Raw genomic sequence first — 22,296 nt, forward strand, 5'->3', positions numbered from 1 at the left:
CGTTATATAAGCTCCATAAGTCCATTTACCATTTACTTTTCATTTCTTACAAATCTGCACTAGGATGTTGTTATTTCTTCAAACTTAATTCCCGTTAATTGTGAATAAATGACGAGACAGTCAGTATCTTTTTCAGGCTCATACAGCTGAAGTGAGCCAGCGTGAGACCGCTCTATAACTTTACATTGATTTTCTTTTATTGGTGAAAAACATGAAAATAAAAAGTGCCATTTGGACAAAAGTAAATATACAAAAAATGACAATAGGAATGTATGGGTTATGTAGAACAAGTGACGGGTGGGGGTGTGAGGTGGGGGGTCCTTAGTTTGAACAGCACTACTACTAATCATAAAAGAAGCAAAAATAATATTAAAAAGAAAAATAGAAATGATAGAATAATACTAATGATATAATAGTATAGTATAAAGCTACTTTATGTTATGATGTGGAATCAGCTCCCACTGGTGGTAGGGTTATAATTAAGACGGTTTAGGAATGGGTCCCATGTTTCAGTCAAGGCCAATATATTGCTTCTCTGGGAGGCCGTCATTATTTCCATTGTTATAAATCCTGTTAGAAGGTTGATCCAGTGGTTGATATGTAATTATTTTTGCTTGGATTTCCAGTTTAGAAGTACTGTTTTCCTGGTGATAGTTGGTGATATGAGAAGAGATTTTCTGAGTTTGGTCGGAGTGTCTAATTGTCTCTGAGCAGGCAGAGGGATGGGGATGTTGGGATTCTGCAACCCAAAATGTCTGGAAGTTGGCTTGTGTCCAAAAGTTTTGAACTGGCTGACATGTCCAGGTTGTGTGCAAATAATCATGTGTGTTGCCTAAATTGCATTGTGAGCATATTTCTGTTTGATAAGCCCATTTGAAACATTTCTTATGTAGCGATGTGTGTCTATGGATTGTTTTGTATTGAATGAGTTGTAGGTTAGTATTTTTTGTCATAACTAAAATATATTTTTGCAGATCTGTATCCAGAAGTTAGGGTCAGGATGGATATCTAGGTCATTTTCCCATTTAGAAATGGGAATTGTTATGGTGTCATCTGTTTTGGTTAGAATTTTGTAGAGCTTAGAGATTTTTTTTTCAGAGTCCGCAATCTTTATGATTTCTTTGCTTAATATAGAGGGAGTTAATGGGTTGTTAATTATATTTATCTTTGATTTTATGATTGATTTGAGCTGTTGATAGCGTAGAAATTGATGATTACCTACCCTGTACTCCTGGATTAATCTTTGGAAAGTAATGAATTGATTATTTTCAAACAGGTGGTGAAGGTGTGGTTCCATGTGGGAAAGTGAATGGGGGTTTTGCCTGCCAGAAAGTCTGGGTTATGCCAAATTGGTGTGTACTTGCATAGTTTTAGTGGTGATTTGGTTATTCTGTTAGCTCTCCACCAGGCTGTCAGAGTTGTTGAAATGACGGTGATCTTATAAAGACTGTGTGTTTTAATTGACTGGGAGAGAAAACTTAAATCTTTGATCATTATATTTTGGCACTGAGAATTTTCGAGATCTATCCATGAATTATTGTGTTGGGGTTGTCATCCATTTGATAATGTACTGAATCTGATTAGCTAGGAAATAGTATAGGATTGGAGCATCCAGTCCGTCCTGGGTTTTTTCTCTCTTTAATGTTGAGTGCGACTCTAGGTTTTTTATTTTTCCAGTAGAATTGGTTGATAACCGTAGAGAAGAGGTTGTGGGAACCATAGAGAAGAGGTACTTAACTTGGGGAAGGATTTTCATTTTAACTGTTGAAATACGTCCTATCAGAGAAAGCGGGAGTTTTGATCATCTTTTGAAGTCCTCTTGAATTATTTAAATTATTGGGGTGTAATTGAGGGTGAAAAGTTCTGATAGCCCGGCGGAGATGTTAATACCTAGCTATCTAATATTACATTGTGAAAAGGGAGGAGTTGGTTTTGGGTTGCAGAATCCCAGGCATCTGTAGATAGTATGGTTGTTATGGTTATTCCAATGAATTGTGAAGTTTGAGATTTTAGAGGAGTTGTTGATCAGATTAACTGTTTCCTAAAATGATGTGTTTGGGTTTTGTAAGAATAATAATATGTCATCTGCGTAGAGGCTAATCTTGTGTGCTGAATCGTTACTCTGAATTCCTTTTGATTTTGTTGCTTTGTCGTATTGCTGAAGATAGAGGTTCAATGAAAATTGCAAAAAGAGATGGTGAAAGTGGGCATCCTTGTCTGGTTCCTCTTTGAAGTGTGAATCTCTGTGATGTGATACCATTTGTGGTTACTGTGGCCACAGGTGTGGTGTAAATATTTTTTATCCAATGGATAAAAGACTCTCCGAAACCAAGCTTTTGAAGAGCACTGAAAAGAAAAATCCAACTAACCTTATCAAAAGCTTTTTCAGCAACTATGGTTTTTTCTTTTGTTTTTTGGGACAGATTGATGAGATTAAAAAGTCTGCGGGTGTTGTCTGAAGCATATCTTTTTTTTAATGAAGCCTGTTTGATCCAGGTGAACCAAAATCTTCTGATGAAGAAGGTTCTGGACTGGCAGTATATAAATTACTGTATAAAGATAAAAAAAGTTTTATTTATTTCATAATGATCCTGAACAGTTTCCCCATAGGCATTTATTATCGATAGAATAATCGATTTTTCTTTTTTCTGTTGTAATTGTTTTGGTAAATATTTTCCTGAGTTGTTGCTATATTGGAAGTTGTCGTATTTAAGTTGTTGGATGAGAAATTGTGTTTTTTTGTGTATGATAGCTTCAACCTGTGCTTTTGTGATTCTAAGTTATAACTTTTCATTTCTCTTCATCTCCTTTGTCTCTGTGTGTTTCTTTATTTCATCGTCTCCACTTGTAGGAATCTGTAAGCTCACTGACACACTCCAGACTCCTGTTCATTGACTTTTCTTCAGCATTTAACACCATTCAGCAGATTTTGATTGCTGAAAGGCTAATTCATCAGTTTAAATTTAAGCCTAGCTTGATTGGTTGGATTATATATTTTCTGACCAATAGGTTGCAGTGTGTGCTTTCTAACCAGCTCTCTTCTTCCACTGGCTCTCCTCAGGGTTGCTGTCTGCCAGTCCTTCTCTACATTATGTACACTAATGAGTGTCACAGCAATCACAGTAACAGACACTTTCTGAAATGATAACACTGTCGTTGTTAGCCTTCTTGAGGGGGGAGAGCAGGGTCATGGGCCAGTTGTGGATGACTTCGTAACTTGGTGTGATGAACCGTTTCTCCACTTAAACTTGTCAAAAACTAAAAACATGATCATGGATTTGACAAAATCCCCACCAAGCCAAACACCAACTGGTATTAAATCAGCTGACATTGAGATTGTGGACAGCTACAAATATCTGGGTGTTGTTCTGGACAATAGGTTGTGTTTAGAAAGTCATGTCAATGCTACCTCCAAGTTCTTTTGAAGAAAAATAAAATCTTTGAATGCCTCTTCTGAGATGAGGACTCTCTTATGTAAATGTTTCATTGAATTTGTTTTAAATGTGTCGCTGCATGGTATGGACGCCTGAACAGACCAATAAGAACAGACTTGGGAGAGTTGTTAAAACAAGCAGCAGAATCTCAGGGAGGAGTCAGGTTGGGCTTTTGACCATTTCGAACAAGCAGGTCCTGAGGACAGCTAAGATACTTGATATCTCAGATCACCCGCTTCACAGTGAGTTTGACCTTTGACCCTCAGGTCGTTGCTTTAGAGCTCCTGTGAGGAAGACTAAAAGGTCTCATTTGTACCAAGTGTAATTAATATGTTAAACAACAATTAGCCCTTTGTTGCTCTTTTTGCACTTGAACTGCACATTTGCAAACCTCCACTTTGCACTTTAATACCTTGGTAGGAATTCCCATCTTGGTATGAACTCTTGACTGATTTTATTGCAATGTTTTATTTGATTATATTTTGTTGTGTTGTCTGATTTTTGAAATTCATTGGTGATGTTGTCTTTGTGTTTCTTGTATTCTTTGTGGTCCTGCTGCAAAACAAATTTCCCCTTGAGGGACAATAAAGAATCTGAATCTGGATCTGAGTCCCTCTGCATAAGTCAGGGCCCGTGTCAAAGAATCTGAATCTCCTGTGACATCAACCACTTTTTGTTGATATATTTATGGGCTTTTGTATGCCTTTATTTTAGAGATAGGACAGAATCAGAAACCAAGGAGAGAGAGTGGGGAATGACTTGTGGGAAAGGAGCCACAGGTCACATTTGAACCCGGGCTGCCCGCTCTCCAGGACTTAATGATGATGAGTAGAAACCTCAGTCCTCACAGCCTTAGGCTACCGGCGCCCTGACTTTTTTTTACACAACCTCTTCAGCTGGTTTCATTTACTGTGGTTAAGTTAATATAGTATCTTCAGTCTACCACATGTTCCTTATTTTCTTTCAAAATAAAGGTATGTTTGTATCCAAAAAGGAAGTAGAGTAACCTAAGCTTAAGACAAAATTACACAATTAAAGCATTCAAAACCTTTTTTAAATGCTAAATAAGTGAATTCCAAACATGATTAAAATGTGATCAATTCCAATTAATTATTGATTTTCAGTGACAAAAGTGAAATCATTTGACAGCCCGTATTAACATTAAAAAAGCAGTCTAAGTACTGTTAATGTTTGTTTACTGTGTCCTGCAGATGTCCAGCAGCTGTTGGTGAGTAAAGAAGAGCTTCCACCTGAGCAGCAGGAGTGGAGCCACATTCTGGACCAGGAGGACACCAAGCCCCAACACATTAAAGAAGAACATGAGGAACTGTGGAGCAGTCAGGAGGAAGAACAGCTTGAAAGACTGAAGGAGGCTGATACCACCAAGTTCCCCTTCACTCCTGTCTCTGTGAAGAGTGAAGATGATGAAGAGAAACCTCAGTCCTCACAGCTTCATCAGAAACAAACTGAACAGATGGAAACAGGAGCTGATAGAGAGGACTGTGGAAGAGCAGCAGAACCAGAGAGGTACTCATATCCAGAGAGACATTTACAACCAGAGACTGAGGTCAAGACTGAAGACTCTGATGAACCTGAGACTGATGACAGTGATGATTGGCAAGCGACAAGAGAAGATTTGTCAGAATTAAACTTGAAAAATAAGAAACTAAAAACTGATAAGAGACCACATAGGTGCTCAGAGTGTGGTAAAAGATTTAACCGAAAAGGGATTCTGACCAGTAACATGATGATTCACACTGGAGAGAAACCCTTCAGCTGCTCTGTTTGCTGTAAAGGTTTTACCCAAAGAGAAAGTCTGGCCAAACACATGTTACTTCACACAGGAGAGAAACCCTTCAGCTGATCTGAGTGTGGTATAATGTGTAGTTCTAAGGGAAATCTGACCAGACATATGATGATTCACACTGGAGAGAAAGCAATCCGCTGCTCTCAGTGTGAGAAAAGATTTACCCATAGGTCTAGTTTGACATATCACATGGCAATTCACAGAGGGGAGAAACCCTTCAGTTGCTCTGTTTGCAGTAAAGGTAAAATTCTAAGATAAATTTGACCAGACACATGATGATTCACACTGGAGAGAAATGCTAATCCAGTGCAATGGTAAAAGTGATCCAAAGGAATCCAAGTTAACAACATCAGTAATGTGTATTCATAAGTATGTATTGACTAACAGATGTATAACTGCTGTTATAAAGGGATATAAGACAATTCTACTGACAGAAATCTGTCTCTACTTTTTTGACATTGATGTTTTGTTGCTGACATATGAACTAGTAAGTTGGGAGCAGCTATGATGTTTGAATGTAAAGGGTTTATATGAAACAGTTACAGTGAAAGGATCCTTTTTCTCTCTTGATATCTTCTCTTCTTTCTGTCACTCTGTTTCCTTGGAGGCCTCTGTGTTGGGTAGCACAAGTTCTTCAGACAGCTCATGTGTAACCTTGTAATAAATAAACTGATGTAGAGTGAGAAAGACTTTCATCTACTTGTGTTATTTTGTGTGGAGTGTCTAAAGTCTCTTTGGTAAAGAAAAGGAGTTCAGCAGATCCTGATGCAGAGCGACCACAGTCAGATCAGGTCCAGGTTGATTTCACTGAAAACCTTTAACCCTTAATAAGAATCCTGCAGTCAGAATACAAAATAAAGAAAATCTCAATGACACCTGAACATGCACAGGATAGACGTTCTGCTGTTGATTGTCTGTGGTTGCTTTCTGAAGTGTTCATTGTTTTAAATGTTCTTTGATGTAGGAGACCGAAGGAGAGTTTGTCTCTATTTAAAGTCAGTCAGTGTGAGCGACCCTTCTGGAGAGAACCATGTCTGATGTCTTCTCTCCGTTATCACGTCAATTAAAGGTTCCTGACTCATCACGATATTCTTATTTCTTTTGAGAACTAGCAATTCTCATATTTTTGGACAAAATTTAATAATCTTATATAATAAAATAATATTATATTATTACCAAAATAATATTTCCTGACTCTTCGCCTTTTCTGCACTAGAAGTGGATGGCGTTCAACGCATTGAAGACCCGGCTCCACCGTGCAAACGTGAAGTACGGGATGTTTTACCCCGCAACATTGAAAGTGGACACTCGAGATGTTGGGAATGGACATTTGGTATAAAAACACAAGAGAATATTCTTTTTACTCACCTGTATATACCCGTATAGATTTAATGCTGATACCCTTTTCTAAGGTACATCAAGTCACCTGCTTAGGATGTTTAACTATTCTATAGATACAGGGAGGCTTCCAGAATCACTGCAGCAGGCCCTCAACTGTGTAGCTCATATAGGCCTATTTTAATCCTACCCAGTAAATATAAAATATTCTCTAAAATCCTTGCTGTACGACTTGAAAAGACTTCATAAACATGGATCAAACAGGAGTCATTTAAAATAGATCCTAAATTGTTCATGTATGAAGATTCTTTAATATTATTCACAGCTCTAAACATGTCAAAAGTCTGTGCATCGCAGTTTCACTTAACGCGGAAAATGCTTTTGACCGCTTGATCCACCTGATTTTACAGCTGCATTTGATACTGTTAATCATGATATAATGATTCAAAGACTTCACGATTTAGTTGGCCTATCAGGCCCTGTTCTCGACTGGTTCACATCTTTTTACAAGACAGGAAATGTCACATTTCTCCAGGCAAGGTTTTCTCTGGGGTTCCACAAGGATCATTCCTTGGGCCGCTGCTTTTTAATCTATACATGCTCCAACTTAGTACAATCATGTAGAAACAAAATATATCATTCATATGCTGATGACACACAGGTATACATTTCACTTTCATATGATGATCTTAGCTTTATTGGAAAAACTTACAGATTGTGTAAAAGATATGTTTTAAAACTCAACACAGAAAAGACTGAATTACTCATTGTTCCAAAACTCAGAGACAACATATCCATCTACACCTCAAATCCATGTCAATGAAATACAGTGAGCAGGCCAAAAATCTTGGAAATATTTTAGACTCCTACCTTAGCTTTGAAAATTATATCCCCAACATTACCAGAACAGCATTTTACCATTTAAAGTGCATATAAAAACTCAGATTCTTCATATCCCAAACAGACGCAGAGAAACCAGTCCATGCATACAGACAAAATATGTTTATTTATTTGAAAATAGAGGTCAGTATTTTTGTTTATTATGAATACAAATGTTTTCATTGAGCCAGCTGTTGTCTGGCCTGAAGCCCATCTTTTGGTGACAGACTGAAACTGAAACCAAAGAGAGAAAAAAATCATCAAACATTAAGAAAGATTTTGAAAGATGGTGTTGGGCCACGCAGGCTTAGGACGGTCAAACAATGGACTTGGGCCTGCACCTCTGTAAAAGCCTCATTTGAGTTATTCACTGAGATCACAAAGAGGCCTAAAAGGACTCTTAATCCCAGAATCCCCTGCGGTACTTCACACCTACGTGTGAAGTAAAGGGGGGACCAGAACCTCTCTCTCCTCATTGGAGGGGACCTGAGGTAGACCCCCATGGAGCAGGCCAGGCTACAAAGCTCCAAGACTTCCATTGCTCGCCCTCTTTCACGCGCTGACCTTCGGTGCTCGGAGACCCAAGAAGATCTCCTGTTTCCTGCAACAATCTTCCTTTGTTTTAAGTTTTTGGCGCGCAGGTAATCCGCGGCCGGCAGTGTTCTAAATTCCGAGCTTGGATTGTCCAGTGAACGCATCTCAGTTTCTCGGAGAGCGTCAGACTATAACAGATTATCAGAAAGATAACGGTCTTATTCCGTCCTGCAACGAAAGGACATCAACGGACATCTTTCCACTCGACGGAGAACCAACGAAGCCGCTCTCGCCGTAAGGGACCCTCGCCGCCATCAGACGCCTCTGCACCAGGACGGACAGAAGATCTGCTCCATCGCCGGACTCTTTTCCTTTCACCAATCGCGGACAAAGCGATTCACAAGTGAGGCTTAATTAGGTCTGGGCAGAATTAGCTTTAGAGAGTGTTTTTAACAATTGTTGATCAAAGCAGAAACTGTAATTTTTATCTTTGTTGGACCGCTGCGTCCTGAGTTTTAACCGTTTAAAACTCTTGTTGTTTCGGACCGCTGCGTCCTATATGTGTTTAGCGTAACAGCGTTATAACCGGGTATTACTCTTCTGATCAGAAAGGCCAGTGTAAGCCGTATTAACCTGAATTCGGCTATTGGTTTGTTTCTGTGAATGAAGGGAATTACTCCGAGTTGTGGCGCGGGAGTCGGACTGTGATCCGGCCTCTTCAGGCACGCATTTCTCTTTTATTTCCCCTTCTACGAACATACACATACACACATATTCCCGTGTAAACGTACATCTGGAGACCAACTCCACCACCGCGCCATTACGCACAGAGATCTATACACTCGTGGCTATCCAGATGCCTCAGAGACACAGATTGTGTAGGGCCGAACTCAGTCTCTTTTAGGCCTTAAGGCCACATTTAGGCCTTTGTTAGGTGTGTGCCATCGGAAGGGCGACCACGTGGGACGAAGTAATCTTCCCCCCCTTTTTCTCTCCCTTTCATCCACCCACACACGCACGCACCCAGGTCTTTGTTAGGTTTGCGCCATCGTGAACGACCACGAGGGTACGAAGCCATCTCCCCCCCCTCTCTCTCTCTCTCTCTCTCTCTCTCTCTCTCTCTCTCTCTCTCTCTCTCTCTCTCTCTCTCTCTCTCTCTCTCTCTCTCTCTCTCTCTCTCTCTCTCTCTCTCTCTCTCTCTCTCTCTCTCTCTCTCTCTCTCTCTCTCTCTCTCTCTCTCTCTCTCTCTCTCTCTCTCTCTCTCTCTCTCTCACTCACGCACGCACGCACACACATTCACACCCCTTCCACAAGCCTTTGCTTGATAATGTTTGTTGCTTAGATTAGTTTATAATAGTTACTTGTTTAATTAAGTTCATTGATTTTGGATTGATGTTGCTTTGTTTAAATAAATTCTGTTATAATTTAAGAGAGCAGTTGTTTGTGATTACTGGTATATTTGCATTGTGATATAAGCTGGGTGCGAAGGCTTTGTGTACGGATTTCACGCCTTCAATTTATTAAATATAGTTATTCATTATTAATAATATTAGTAATTAAATAACTAATTTGAGACTGATTTGAGTGATATTTTGGTTATATTTACCTGATTACAGGTTGGTGCCCCAAAACCAGATTAAACATAGTTTAATGATATTTTATTTATATTATTAATAATTAAATATAATTATTAAAGAATATAACCAAAGTTGACTTGATACAACCCCAACAATGGCGAGAAGGTTGCTGCCGACAGGCCATTCTTGTGTCTCAGCTGCTGCGGCTAGCAGCGGCCCCAGAAGCATGATAGAAAACACTCTCCCTCCCCAATCCCACAATAACGGACAAAGAGACGTTGACGACGAGCGTACTGTGCCGTTGTTGTTCAGCGGATTTGGGTTACGTCGCAGGTAACACGTCCAATTTATTAAAGCACTTGAAAAGGCACCACGCGAACGTAAACATCACTGCAACTAGGAAAAAACAGACAGCCTTTTGCTAGTGATTCTGAACAGGCCAAAGCCATAAGAAATGCCATTGAAGTTCTTATATCGACAGAGGGAAATATTAATAGTTCTGCGATGAAACTATACTGTCACCCAGATGTGATAAGGTTTATTATGTGCTCAAAGGGCATTCAAAAAAATTGTTGGCTTAATAAACTAAAAGGTCAGTGTAATTTAAAAGAAATATTTTTACATATAGGCTATATTAATTACTTCATTTCATTCATATCTTTTATTTATGGGAGACTCTTTTGGTTGAAGGATGCAGCATAAGTTCATTATATGTTTTCTTTTTTTTATACATTGTTTAATTTAAAATATTATTAAAAAGTAACCTGAGCAGGTGTGCAAGTCTGAACTGTCGATGCTGCACTTAGCCCAATGTGTAAAAGCGAAATTCTAAATGTTCCTAATAAAGAAAAAATAGAGTTGTATCAGGTCCCTTTACTGTACCAAAAATGTACCGAACCGAAGCTTCAAAACTGAGAACTGTATCGAACCAAAATTTTTGTGTACTGTTCCACCCCTAGTGATTAAGTACTGTTTCTTTACATGTTAAATGAAGTACTCAACATGCTGAAATGTGTCTTTCTCTGATGTCTACATTTTCTCAAAGTGGATGGTTCTATACTGTATTTTGGTGTACTTCAATATGCTGTGGGCTTGATGTTTACATTACATCTATCTTTAAATTTGAGTAGAACAAAATTATTTTGGATCAGTTTTACCATTGCACAGATTAGCATTTCTTTCTAGTGTGAATCATCATGTGTTTGTTCAGATTTCCCTTGGAAGTAAACCTTTTACCACACTCAGAGCAGCTGAAGGGTCTCTCTCCTGTATGAATTAATATGTGTTTGGTCAGACTTGTTCTTTGGGTAAACCTTTTACTGCAAACAGAGCAGTTGAAGGGTTTCTCTCCTGTGTGAATTACCATGTGACTTGTCAAAGTAGACTTATGGCTAAATCTTTTCTCACACTGGGAGCAGTTGAAGGGTTTCTCTCCAGTGTGAATCTTCATGTGGCTGGTTAGATGCCGCTTTCGGTTAAATCTTTTCTCACACTGAGAGCAGTTGAAGGGTTTCTCTCCTGTGTGAATTAGCATGTGACTTGTCAAGCTAGACTTATGGTTAAATCTTTTCTCACACTGAGAGCAGTTGAAGGGTTTCTCTCCAGTGTGAATCATAAAGTGGCTGGTCAGATGCCCTTTTTGGTTAAATCTTTTCTCACACTGAGAGCAGCTGTAGGGTTTCTGTCTTGTATGAACTAACATGTGTCTGGTCAGATGCTGTTTTTTGTTAAATCTTTTGCTGCATTCAGAGCACCTATGTGCTCTCTTACCAGTGTTAAGTTTCTTATTTTTCAAGTTTAATTCTGACAAATCTTCTCTTTTCTCTTGCCAATCATCACTGTCATCAGTCTCAGGTTCATCAGAGTCTTCAATCTTGACCTCAATCTCAGGTTGTAAAGGTCTCTCTGGCTCTAAGTCGCTCTCTGGTTCTGCGCCTCCACAGTCCTCTCCATCAACTCCTGTTTCCATCTGTTCAGTTTGTCTCTGATGAAGCTGTGAGGACTGAGGTTTCTCTTCATCATCTTCACTCTTCACAGAGACAGGAGTGAAGGGGAACTTGGTGGTATCAGCCTCCTTCAGTCTTTCAAGCTGTTCTTCCTCCTGACTGCTCCACAGTTCCTCATGTTCTTCTTTAATGTGTTGGGGCTTGGTGTCCTCCTGGTCCAGAATGTGGCTCCACTCCTGCTGCTCAGGTGGAAGCTCTTCTTTACTCACCAACAGCTGCTGGACATCTGCAGGACACAGTAAACAAACATTAACAGTACTGCTTTTTTAATATTAATAAGGGCTGTCAAAGTATTACATTTTTAATGGCTGAAAAGTATGGAGTTAGATCAGTCTCAATATTCACAAATGCACACACAAATATATTTCATTCTATATAAATGTAAAAGAAATCCACAAATAAAAAAATAAGATTCGCAAATCTATTTCTGACTCACAAATATTTGTAATTTTGTATATATGTAATAGAAATCAACAAATATATAAAGTGTTCAGTCTGCATTTACAAACTGTTTGTCATTTGTGAACCTCACTGCATTTGTGTGTGGGATTTTTGAGACTCCCCTGCCTTGGTTAGATCAAAGACTGTAAATATTACGCGTTAGATTCACATATGCATTTTTTTCAGCAGGGAAATGTCTGTAGCCAATCAGATGTCTCCTTCCTATTCAGCCAATCACAGAAGCGTAGGTTCAAGGGTATGATTTAATGTGATCACTGTAGCATTGCATCTGTGCATACAGCGATTAGCCTAGCTATCAGACAATCTGATTAAGTCATCTTTATTCTGACCAGCACAAATAGTCTATGATTGTCGTACTGTATGGAAAGTTGTTTATCATGGTGGCTAGATTGACTGCGTGTCGTTGGTTTAACTGGTGTTGAATAAACTGGTGATATTCCGGCCGATGTGTTGGGGCCGCGGCTTTTGAAGGACCCATTGTTTACTATCGTTATCATGTTTACAACCAGACCAGGCATCTGCAAAGTCAACTATATTTTCTGTCTGACATTCGTTGGTTTACAGTCTATGGTTTTAACTTACTTTGTGACTCTGCAAACTCTTACCGAGTAGTGTTTGTCTGTTTATAGCTCAGAGCGCGTGTGTGGGTGGTGAAGCGAGTGAGGAGAGGGAGAGCGGATGCGAGTGTGTGTGTTCGATCGGTGTGTGTGTGTGTGAGTCACGTAGTTGATGCCGGGGATCAGGGCAGTGTCACAGCAGAGAAACGAGTCAGTATCTTAAGTGTATGTGCAGTTTGAGCTCTGTGTGTGTAATAAACGACCTGACTCTCAAGAAACAAGCTGGACTCTCCGTGTCTGCTTACTAGCTGCGGTTCAGTAAAAGCTTTCATTCTTTTTTTTGAGGACCTAGTCTAAAATGTATTTATTTTTTATGAATTTTTAGAGAATATTTGGGGTATGTAGGCAAAAATGTCTGAGTGGTGCAGAGGTGTAAAGAGTACTAATATATTCTACTCAAGTAAAAGTACTGTTACTTTGATGAAATTTTACTTAAGTACAAGTAAAAGTAACAGTTTAAAAATGTACCGTATTTTCCGCACTATAAGGCGCACCGGATTATAAGGCGCACCTTCAATGAATGGCCTATTTTAGAACTGTTTTCATATATAGGGCGCACCGGATTATAAGGCGCATAGAATAGAACGTGTTTACAACTGAACAAGGCTGGGAGATATTGTGAATATATAAATATAAATACGTATAAAACGTAATGTATAAAACTACAAAAACAAAAGTACATAAGACGATTTCCCCAAATAATAAATTATTTCTTTGACGTTTCTCTTAACTCTCAAAACGTAATTTTGTACGTAGTGCATTCACAATAACTCAACGTTGTTCAAACGTTAATGTGCATATTCACAATATCTCCCAGCCTTGTTCAGTTGTAAACACGTAAAAGAAACACAGTCTGATACCGCTAATTCAAACGTTAGTGCAGGGGTGCCCAAACAGTCGACCGCGATCGACAGGTAGATCGCTGACTGATTCTCAGTCGATCACGAGATGTTTTGTCAATATAAAATACAATTGTAAAATAGAAAAGTGATTTCAATTTCATCTCATTGCACTGTTTCCCACACACGATACCTGTGTTGGGAGCCCAAGTATACTTCCGACCTGTGTGTATTTAATTTTTCATTTATTCATGAAATTGCTGCGTGCATGAGAGAGCGAGCGGCGGAGATAGAGAGAGCGCGCAAGAGAGAGTGCAGGCATGCGCAAGGACGTGCAGGTAAAACCGGGGGGGGGGGGGGGGGTAAATGTTTTACCAACGCGCGCGCACACACACACACACACACACACACACACACACACACACACACACACACACACACACACACACACACACACACACACACACACACACACACACACACACACACACACACACACACACACACACACACACACACACACACACACACACACACACACACACACACACACACACACACACACACACACACACACACACACACACACACACACACACACACACACACACACACACACACACACACACATGCGAACCTTTTTACTTAGTATTTGTATTAAATGCATTTGTAGGCTGTTGGTAAAGGCTATGGCTCACTATGTGGACTGGTAGATCTCGGCAGACTGGTAACTTTAAAAGTAGATCTTGGTTCAAAAAAGGTTGGGCACCCCTGTGTTAGTGCATAACTCAACATTGTTCAGTTACGTATAACACGTAAAGCTCACTTTTTCAGTTCATTCCCCGTCCACGAATCCCTCGAATTCTTCTTCTTCAGTGTCCGAATTGAACAGTTGGGCGAGTACGGCATCCAACCTGCCCGGCTCCCTCTCGTCATTATCCGAGTCAGTGTCGCTGAGCGCCGTGTACAACCAGTATGGATCAACCAATTAACCAATTGATCCATATATAAGGCGCTCCGGATTATAAGGCGCACTGTCGTTTTTTGAGAAAATTAAAGGCTTTTAAGTGCGCCTTATAGTGCGGAAAATACGGTACTCAAAGTAAAAGTAACTTGTTTAAAATGTACTTTAAGTAAAAGTTACTTAGTTACTTTTTTTAACAATGCATCTCTCGTCGTGTGTCGTGAAAAAAGGACGAGAGGATATTAATCTCAAAGTTTTTTTAATTAAAGGCCGATCTTTACAATGATTTATCTTTTCAGATAAACATTTTCTTTTCTACCCCATTGAAAAAACAAAATATACATAATGAATAAATAATCAAGGATTATATGTTCAAGTAATCAGCTGTTTTATGAAGGGAAATGTTTAAAGGCTTTATATGTGATTTTTTTGATCCAGCAGATGTCACCCTTGAGCACCAGCATGAAACCAAAACAACTCGCGCTGCATTGTTGTGTTAGCATGCTAATGCTAGCGATCTTTATTATGCTCGTATCTTCACACTGCATGTAAATTTACCTGAAATGAGCGTGATCTAGAAACACAGTTAAGCAGTGAGTACAGTATGTTATTCTTCTTTTCTCTAGTCCCTCAATTAAACAACTTATATACACGAGGGGAGGAGTCAGCTGGCCGTCCCGGCGATGTAAACAAAGTGAAGATAGGACTCTGAAAACATCACAGACAGTGGGACTCGGGTGTTACACCCATTGTAGACAGTCATGACTCTCAGAGTTATTTTCAGAGGATATACTTGATTTCTATTTAAGTGTGAAAAATCACATATTAAACCTCCTAAACCTAAAAAGTATTTAAGAAAATACTAAAAGGATCTTTGTCTCAATCATAAAAAGTGTAAAGAGTATTTTAGTGTTTTTAGTTTTATTATTCTGAGGCTGGTTAGTCTCAAATGCAGCCTCAAAGGCTGACTTAGCTGCAACTAAACCTGAGATGAAAGATAATCCATTTATTGTTTTAAAATGAGCCTGTAAGAGTTTAAATGTTAGATGTTTTAGTCTCTGTTTGTTTACCTATTAGCTACTGAAGCTTCTAACTGAGTCTGTTTGGTTTGAAGTATTTATTTTCACACATCTGAGATGTGTTAAGTTGCAGCAGCTTATAACACCCAACTTCCTCAAACGTCTTCTTCAAAATAAAAGCACATCACAGAGATGGCAATTAGGGATTTTTATTGTGAAAAACTTTCCGGAACTAAATGTGTTTATCGCTCGGAGCTGCAGCGGTGATTGCTTAAGACAATGAGACATCAGTTTATAAACACCTTCAGCAGGTAGACCCGTTGTAGAAGAGGAGCTTATCCGTGCTGCACTAGCTGAAGTGACACCAAGCCAAGAAAAGTCTCTCTCTCTCTCCCCTTACAATAGAACTGTTCAATAGTAAATAAAAGTAATGGAACATCATTGTTCTTATTATTATAATTATTTTAGGGAAATTGTGTCACCAAGTCAAGTACCAAATTGACCACCATTGGCATAATTGATTTAAATGGAAATATATATTCACGTTTTGTGAATTATTTGTTCAAAATGTAGATGGGTGACGTGACGCTCAGTTTTTTGTGTCCATAAGGTTTAGTTAACTTTTAAAGGCTTAAAATTTAAAAATAAATGCACAAATGACATGCTTTCATTCTTTGTTTTGAGGACCTAGTCTAAAATGTATATTTATTATACATTTTTAGAGAATAATTGGGGTATTTAGGCAAAAATGTCTAAGTGGTGTAACTGTTGAAACTTCATACCAAAGAATTAAACTTGCTTTAAAAAGGTTAAATTTTCATATAACACCCTATGAACTAGTCTGGCATAATCTTACAATAGAACTGTTCAATAGTAAATAAAAGTAATGGAACATCATTGTTCTTATTATTATAATTATTTTAGGGAAATCGTGTCACCCAGTCAAGTACCAAATTGTCAACATGGTGTAACCACCATTGAAGGAGCCATTTTGTTAATATATTCATCATATCTGCTGCTGCACGCCATGTTTAGCAACTCTCTTTAAACCATGAGATAATTTGACATTTTAAGGGCGTGGTCAGGTATGTCAAATGGTATGACCTCAGAAAAACATTAACAATTTATGATAATTCTAAAAACTTGAATTCACTTTGAAAATTAGATTTGAAATGTTCACACCAGGAACTGTGCTAACATAGGTCTCAATAATAATGCCTGTCAAATATGATTTGAAGTGGAAATGTCAAATGGTGTAACCGGTTACACTATTTTACTTTTATGACAAGCCTTTCTGTTAGAGGCCACTTTTGTGAAATATCAGTATTTTTTTTGTGTTGATTAAAGTGGTGATTCATCCACAACCTTATTATCAAAGGTCAAGAACAAAATGCCCTGGCATTTTGTAAATGTTGAGCTTCAAATTGCATATTTGTGTTCCATTCACTTACATTTATAAAGGTGCACTATGTAGTTTTAGTAGAGAAATGTGAAAGTTGGAGAAATTTACAGATTACTTGGTTTACGTCAATCATAAATCCAAACACAAACTGTCCTCAGAGGAACATTTGGTCCCTGTAACACTGTTTGAAGATAAAATGCTACTGGAGAAGTTATGGTGGTGGGCCCGCAACAGTGAAAGCGTAACTCTCCTGGTAACTTTATATCTCCAAACAGAGTTCCAGGGACCCATTTTTTACTTTGAATAAAGTTTGCGTATTCAGTTCAGAAAATATATCACTTTCACTTCTCCAACTTTCAAATTTCACAACCAAATCTACATAGTGCACCTTTAAAAAGCCCATATTCTGCCCTTTTTGGGGTTCGTATATTTAATCTATGTACCTGCTAAAGTATGTTCACAATAGATAAAGTTCGAAAAAAGTGTCTGTTTTCATGTTCTGCCGCTCCATGCACCGGCTCGCTTCTGACTCTCTCTCTAAGGCTCTGAAGTGCCCACGTTCAGAGTCCCCATGTGTGCCAAGTCTGATCTGATTGGTCGGCCTGTCAGCTCTGCCGTAATTGGTCAGTCGCTCAGCCACTCTGGCTCAGAGGACCGGGGAGCATAAACATTAGCACCTTAGCACTGCTGTGCTACCACAGGCTACGGCATATCGTGGGCGTGCTACAGAAGTTAACGGGCATACAACATGGGCTTGCCACAACGAGCCAATGGGCTTAGATCAGTGATATCACACTGACAAGACGTCACACTGACAAATTTTTTTTGAGGGGGGCTAGAACCGAGCTTTACATACAGCTAATGCTACAGCTAACAGGAGGACGTAGGAGAAGCCGCGTTTCACAGGACACTTGGAAAACACATTAAAGAGCATATAAAACCAGAAAAGGCATAATATGGGCTCTTTAAACATGTATGATCTAATATATGCATGTATGGTGTAATATTGGCACCAGTAGTTGCATTTTAGATGTGCGGCTATCAGGGGCCATGTGGTAGGGTAGGTAGTATCAGCGTGCCACTACCTGGAGCTTGCTTGCCAACGTCTGGTCCTATAGAAGGTGGCAATGCTGTTTGGGCTGTGATGGCCATGATGTAGAAGAAGGTAAGATGTCAAGTGTTGCCTGTGGGTATGGTGGGCGTTGAGAGCTACCATGGAGGGGGGTGTCTCTAGGACGCCAAAGCTGAATGTCTAGTCTTCCGGGGAAGTTGTGGACCTAATTAGACGAACATCTGGTGAAGGGTGGGTCCCACTTGACAACACCGGTGATGACCTGGTTCTTGCTACCCTTCGGTCTACAAGGTTGAATTGTGAATGCCAGTGTGGTAGGGTGGTAAGTATAAGCGTTGTCAAAACATGGCTAACTCACATACTGTAAACAGAGCCTGGGCCTGTTGAAGGTGGCAATGCTGTTTTGGTTGCAGGGGCAACTAGGGCCGTAGGCTAGGATAGCCAAATCATCAATAGGGCATAGGGGCATAATTGGGGCAAGGGGTTTCTTCACTAATCTCTTATCCTTTCATTAGGGCACAAGTACCTTGAGTTTATTCCAAATACTAAATAAATGAATTCCCCCTGAAGATTTTGGTCAGATGTTGTAATTAATGAATTAATTAAGGATGCACCGATCCAATTATTGGATGGTATAGGATGTCGGTCCCATCTTGACTAAGACAGCTAGATCAGGTATCAGTAAGAATTCGCTGATCTATGAGACCCATCCAAAAGGCCGATCTATTCACTTCAGTTTTATACTATTCTGTGTTCAAGGCAAACATACGTGTGCTACATTACTGTCATCAGTGCACTGGTATTCTGTGCACTTTGGTAGGTGGAGCAAACATAAAATGGAGGAAGCTAACAACAATTTCTTCAAGAAACAATGGCCTTTGACTGTAGAAGCAGCATGGTCAGTTGGTGTAACTGGTTTGCGTCAATTGGTGTAACCAGTATTTCTTGTAAAAAAAATATAATAAAATACTGGAAAATTAAAGTGGAATAAAAGTAGTCCTCTATTGCAGTGAAATAACATGTTTTTAACAATTTTTACATAATTTGCCAAAAATGTATTAGAAAACAGAGGTGTTTACAGCTTTGTGTCCCGCTCAGTATTGAAAAAGGGCATAACTTTAGGGATAATCCTAATAAAATCTATTTTCTTGTGCTATTTTAAAATGAAGTAATTACAATCATGAGTACACTTACATATACTCCAGATGTATAAAATATTCTTATTTTTTCAGTTTCACTTGACATTTTTAGGTCCATTTAGCCTTACCTTTTGTAAAAAAAAAAAAGTTTAAATGTCATTTTAAATAACACAAAACCAACATGAATACAAATCTTACATTTTAATGAACCTGATGCATGCTTTCAAATTGTGTTTTTAAAATATTTTTGAATTGGTCATCTGAAAAACCCTTATTTGTCACTGACCCACATAACCACACACAGTCATATAGCAATGTCATAACCACGATAAACAACTTTCCATATATAGGCCGACAATCACCGAGACTATTTGTGCTGGTCAGTTTAAAGATGACTTAATCAAATTATCTGATAGCTAGGCTAATCGCTGTATGCAGCCTGCACTGCTCAGGGGGAAGCTAGAGAGAGCGGGACTGGACTGTCACCTGGCTGCATGGACAACGGACTACCTCACCAACAGACTAACAGACTGTGAGTCTGACATGGTGGTCTGCAGTACAGGGGCCCCGCAGGGGACAGTTCTCTCCCCTTTTCTCTTCACCCTGTACACCTCGGACTTCTGCTACAACTCTGGGAGTTGCCACCTGCAGAAGTTCTCCGATGACACAGCCATCGTGGGGTGTGTGTCTAAGGGTGATCTACTTTCAGTCCAGTGTCACATGGGTCAGAGCGACTCTCTTCTTCTTTACCGTAAAGGAGCAGATAAATGAGCAGCAAAAATCAAACGCGGGCTGACTTGACAGCAGTGAGTTCCAGGACTCTTTCCATGAACTCTGCATTGTTCACCTCTAAAGTTGAAGCTTCTTGGCCTGTGGTCTGAAGCTGGACTTTGTAGTCCTTTTTCTTTCTTTGTTTATTTCAATTCATGTGGTGTGCAGAGCATAGTTTTGTCATTCAGTGCGGTAGGACCCGTCTCGTTTGTTTAAATATGTACAATAGTTTTAAGTAAAACACGATCATTTTAAAGCTGCAGTACGATATTGCTGTATTTTCAATCTGGAAACACTGTAACGACATACATTACACTCACCGTAGTACGTAGTAGAGACCTCCATCTTAGCATCATCGTGGTCTTCAATCTCCGAGCTACTGCGGGCTGAAGAGAGCTTCTTCTTCGTCTTCATGCTGCAGTTTCCGGAGCACTTTATGGTTAAAGCGTCAGTATGGTGTATTAGAGATTCATACGATCACACAGAATTGAGTTGGAAGGTAAAGTATGCAGACGAAGCTAGCAGAAAACATGCTGCACCCGGTCCGCCATCTTCTACTTCTTCTCTGGGAATTTTTGGCGGATCGCAAACAGCTTAAAGGTGCATACCGCCACCTACTGTTCAAGAGTGTGTATCATCATGTCACTTCCCTTGTCTAGACTTTAAATTCTTCCTGCCACCTTTGTGTAATATAAGAATGAATAAAGAGCCCTCCTGACAGCTCTTATCCCCTCTCCTTCTTCCTCTGTGTCCAGTATTCCTCTCATATTCCATTCACGCCCTGTAGCGCTGATTTTCTCTTTCAATCTCTCTCTCTCATTTACATACTTATTACAATGTAATAATATATGTTCTACATTTTCCTGAGTTCTGCATCTTTCACACTCGTCCCTGTTCCTTTTCCCTAGTATAACCATTGTGTCATTCAGCCCAGTATGACCGACCCTAAGTCTCATTATGATCATTTCCTCCCTTCTATTCCTTTCTTTATAGCTCTTTGTGACAACAGATTTTTGTATTTTATACAAACCACTTCCTTTCTGATCGTCATCCCATCTTTTCTGCCATATTTCTTTTCCCTTGTTTTTTAAATCATTGCTTTTCCTTCTCCTTTCCCAAGAGAGATTGAGACTGCTCTTTCTTTGTTCAGTGCCCCTTTTGCTCTTTGATTGATCTTGGTGCTATCCACTTCCCACAGTAACCTGACTCGTCATCAATCATAAAACTTTTCTTATTTGCAATGAAAGTAACTGCTTTCATTTATGAATATTTCAACACAACTACAAGCAGACTTGTTTATTTATTTCATGAACAAAGTGAAGCCATGATGCTAGAGTTGGGGGAGTTTTCAGAGCACTGATGAACATTGTTGCTATATTGGGGTATCAGGAACTGATTTAGTACATTTGTGTATTGACTGTAGAGACAGGACTGAAATATTTACTCATGAAGCAGCGACTTTGTTTGTTTCTTGTTTGTTGTGTTATGTAAATGGACCCATAATAGGATTTCCTGATTGTTTGTTCCCATGGCGACATATAAACTGACATGTTTCCATGTATTCCAAAGTAAACATTCTGTGCTTTGGTCCTTTGGTCCTTTGACTCGTCATTCCAGAACCCTAACAGCTCATAACAACCCCAGATTCTGTGGTCAGTCAGGTCAGTCTTAACCAGTGCATAGACAGAGCATCGCCTATCACCACTGCTCCACAGTCATGAGTTTCTTTTGACTCAACTTCTCTGATCAGCTGACATGAAGTGCAGACACACAAGTGAAAGCTTAGAAGGTAAGATGGATTTACCCAGGTAAAGGATTTTCATCCCTTCACTTATCAGGACTTACTTCTTCAAATGTTAACAACAAAACACATTTCTTATATGCCACAAATCATTTTGATAGGTTAATATGCCATGACTTTAACGGTGCATCGGGGCAGTATGTGTAGTTATGTTAAAAAGATAAACATCTTTTTACTTTGACCTACACTGGACATGTTTTTCACAGAAGTGTCCTTAAACTGATATTCTTACATGTTTATGTGCTGTAGCAAGTTTGTGTAAATTCCCCAATTCATAGTTTTTCCAATCATGTCTCTGCCCTGTTGATGGTAATTGTTACTGATCTAATAACTGTATGTATGCTGTCTTATTTGTTTACAAAATGGGGTGTAGTGTAACTTAACTCCAACAACAATCTACCCAACATTTGCGAACGAGTCTATGAGAATAGATTTAACAACTTTGTGAGAATATTTGCAGGTTTTTTTAAGTGGACTCCACACTAAAGTAGAAAAATGGGTATATACTACAAATACAAAGGGAAATACAACAAGCAGAAGTAGTTTAACTGTTTAACGGTATATCAGATATGATATAGTTTCCTGGTTGCTATGCTCCGTATTGGGATGCAGCAAGTCCTTGTAGCGCCGTCGTT

At 39.2% G+C, this 22,296-nt stretch overlaps 1 protein-coding gene across 1 annotated transcript; it reads right to left on the reverse strand.

The window, feature by feature from the left end:
- Positions 1–7,566: 7,566 nt before the first annotated feature.
- LOC109991680 (gastrula zinc finger protein XlCGF8.2DB-like) lies at positions 7,567–20,408 on the reverse strand. The gene is made up of 2 exons (XM_065963796.1): positions 20,181–20,408; positions 7,567–11,801 (listed from the first exon to the last, which is right to left on the reverse strand). The coding sequence occupies exons 1-2, from the start codon at positions 20,272–20,274 to the stop codon at positions 10,738–10,740; spliced, it is 1,158 nt and encodes a 385-aa protein (XP_065819868.1). The 5' UTR covers positions 20,275–20,408; the 3' UTR covers positions 7,567–10,737.
- Positions 20,409–22,296: the final 1,888 nt, after the last annotated feature.

This window comes from Labrus bergylta, chromosome 15, assembly GCF_963930695.1.
Source record: "Labrus bergylta chromosome 15, fLabBer1.1, whole genome shotgun sequence".
NCBI classification, from domain to species: Eukaryota; Metazoa; Chordata; class Actinopteri; order Labriformes; family Labridae; genus Labrus; species Labrus bergylta.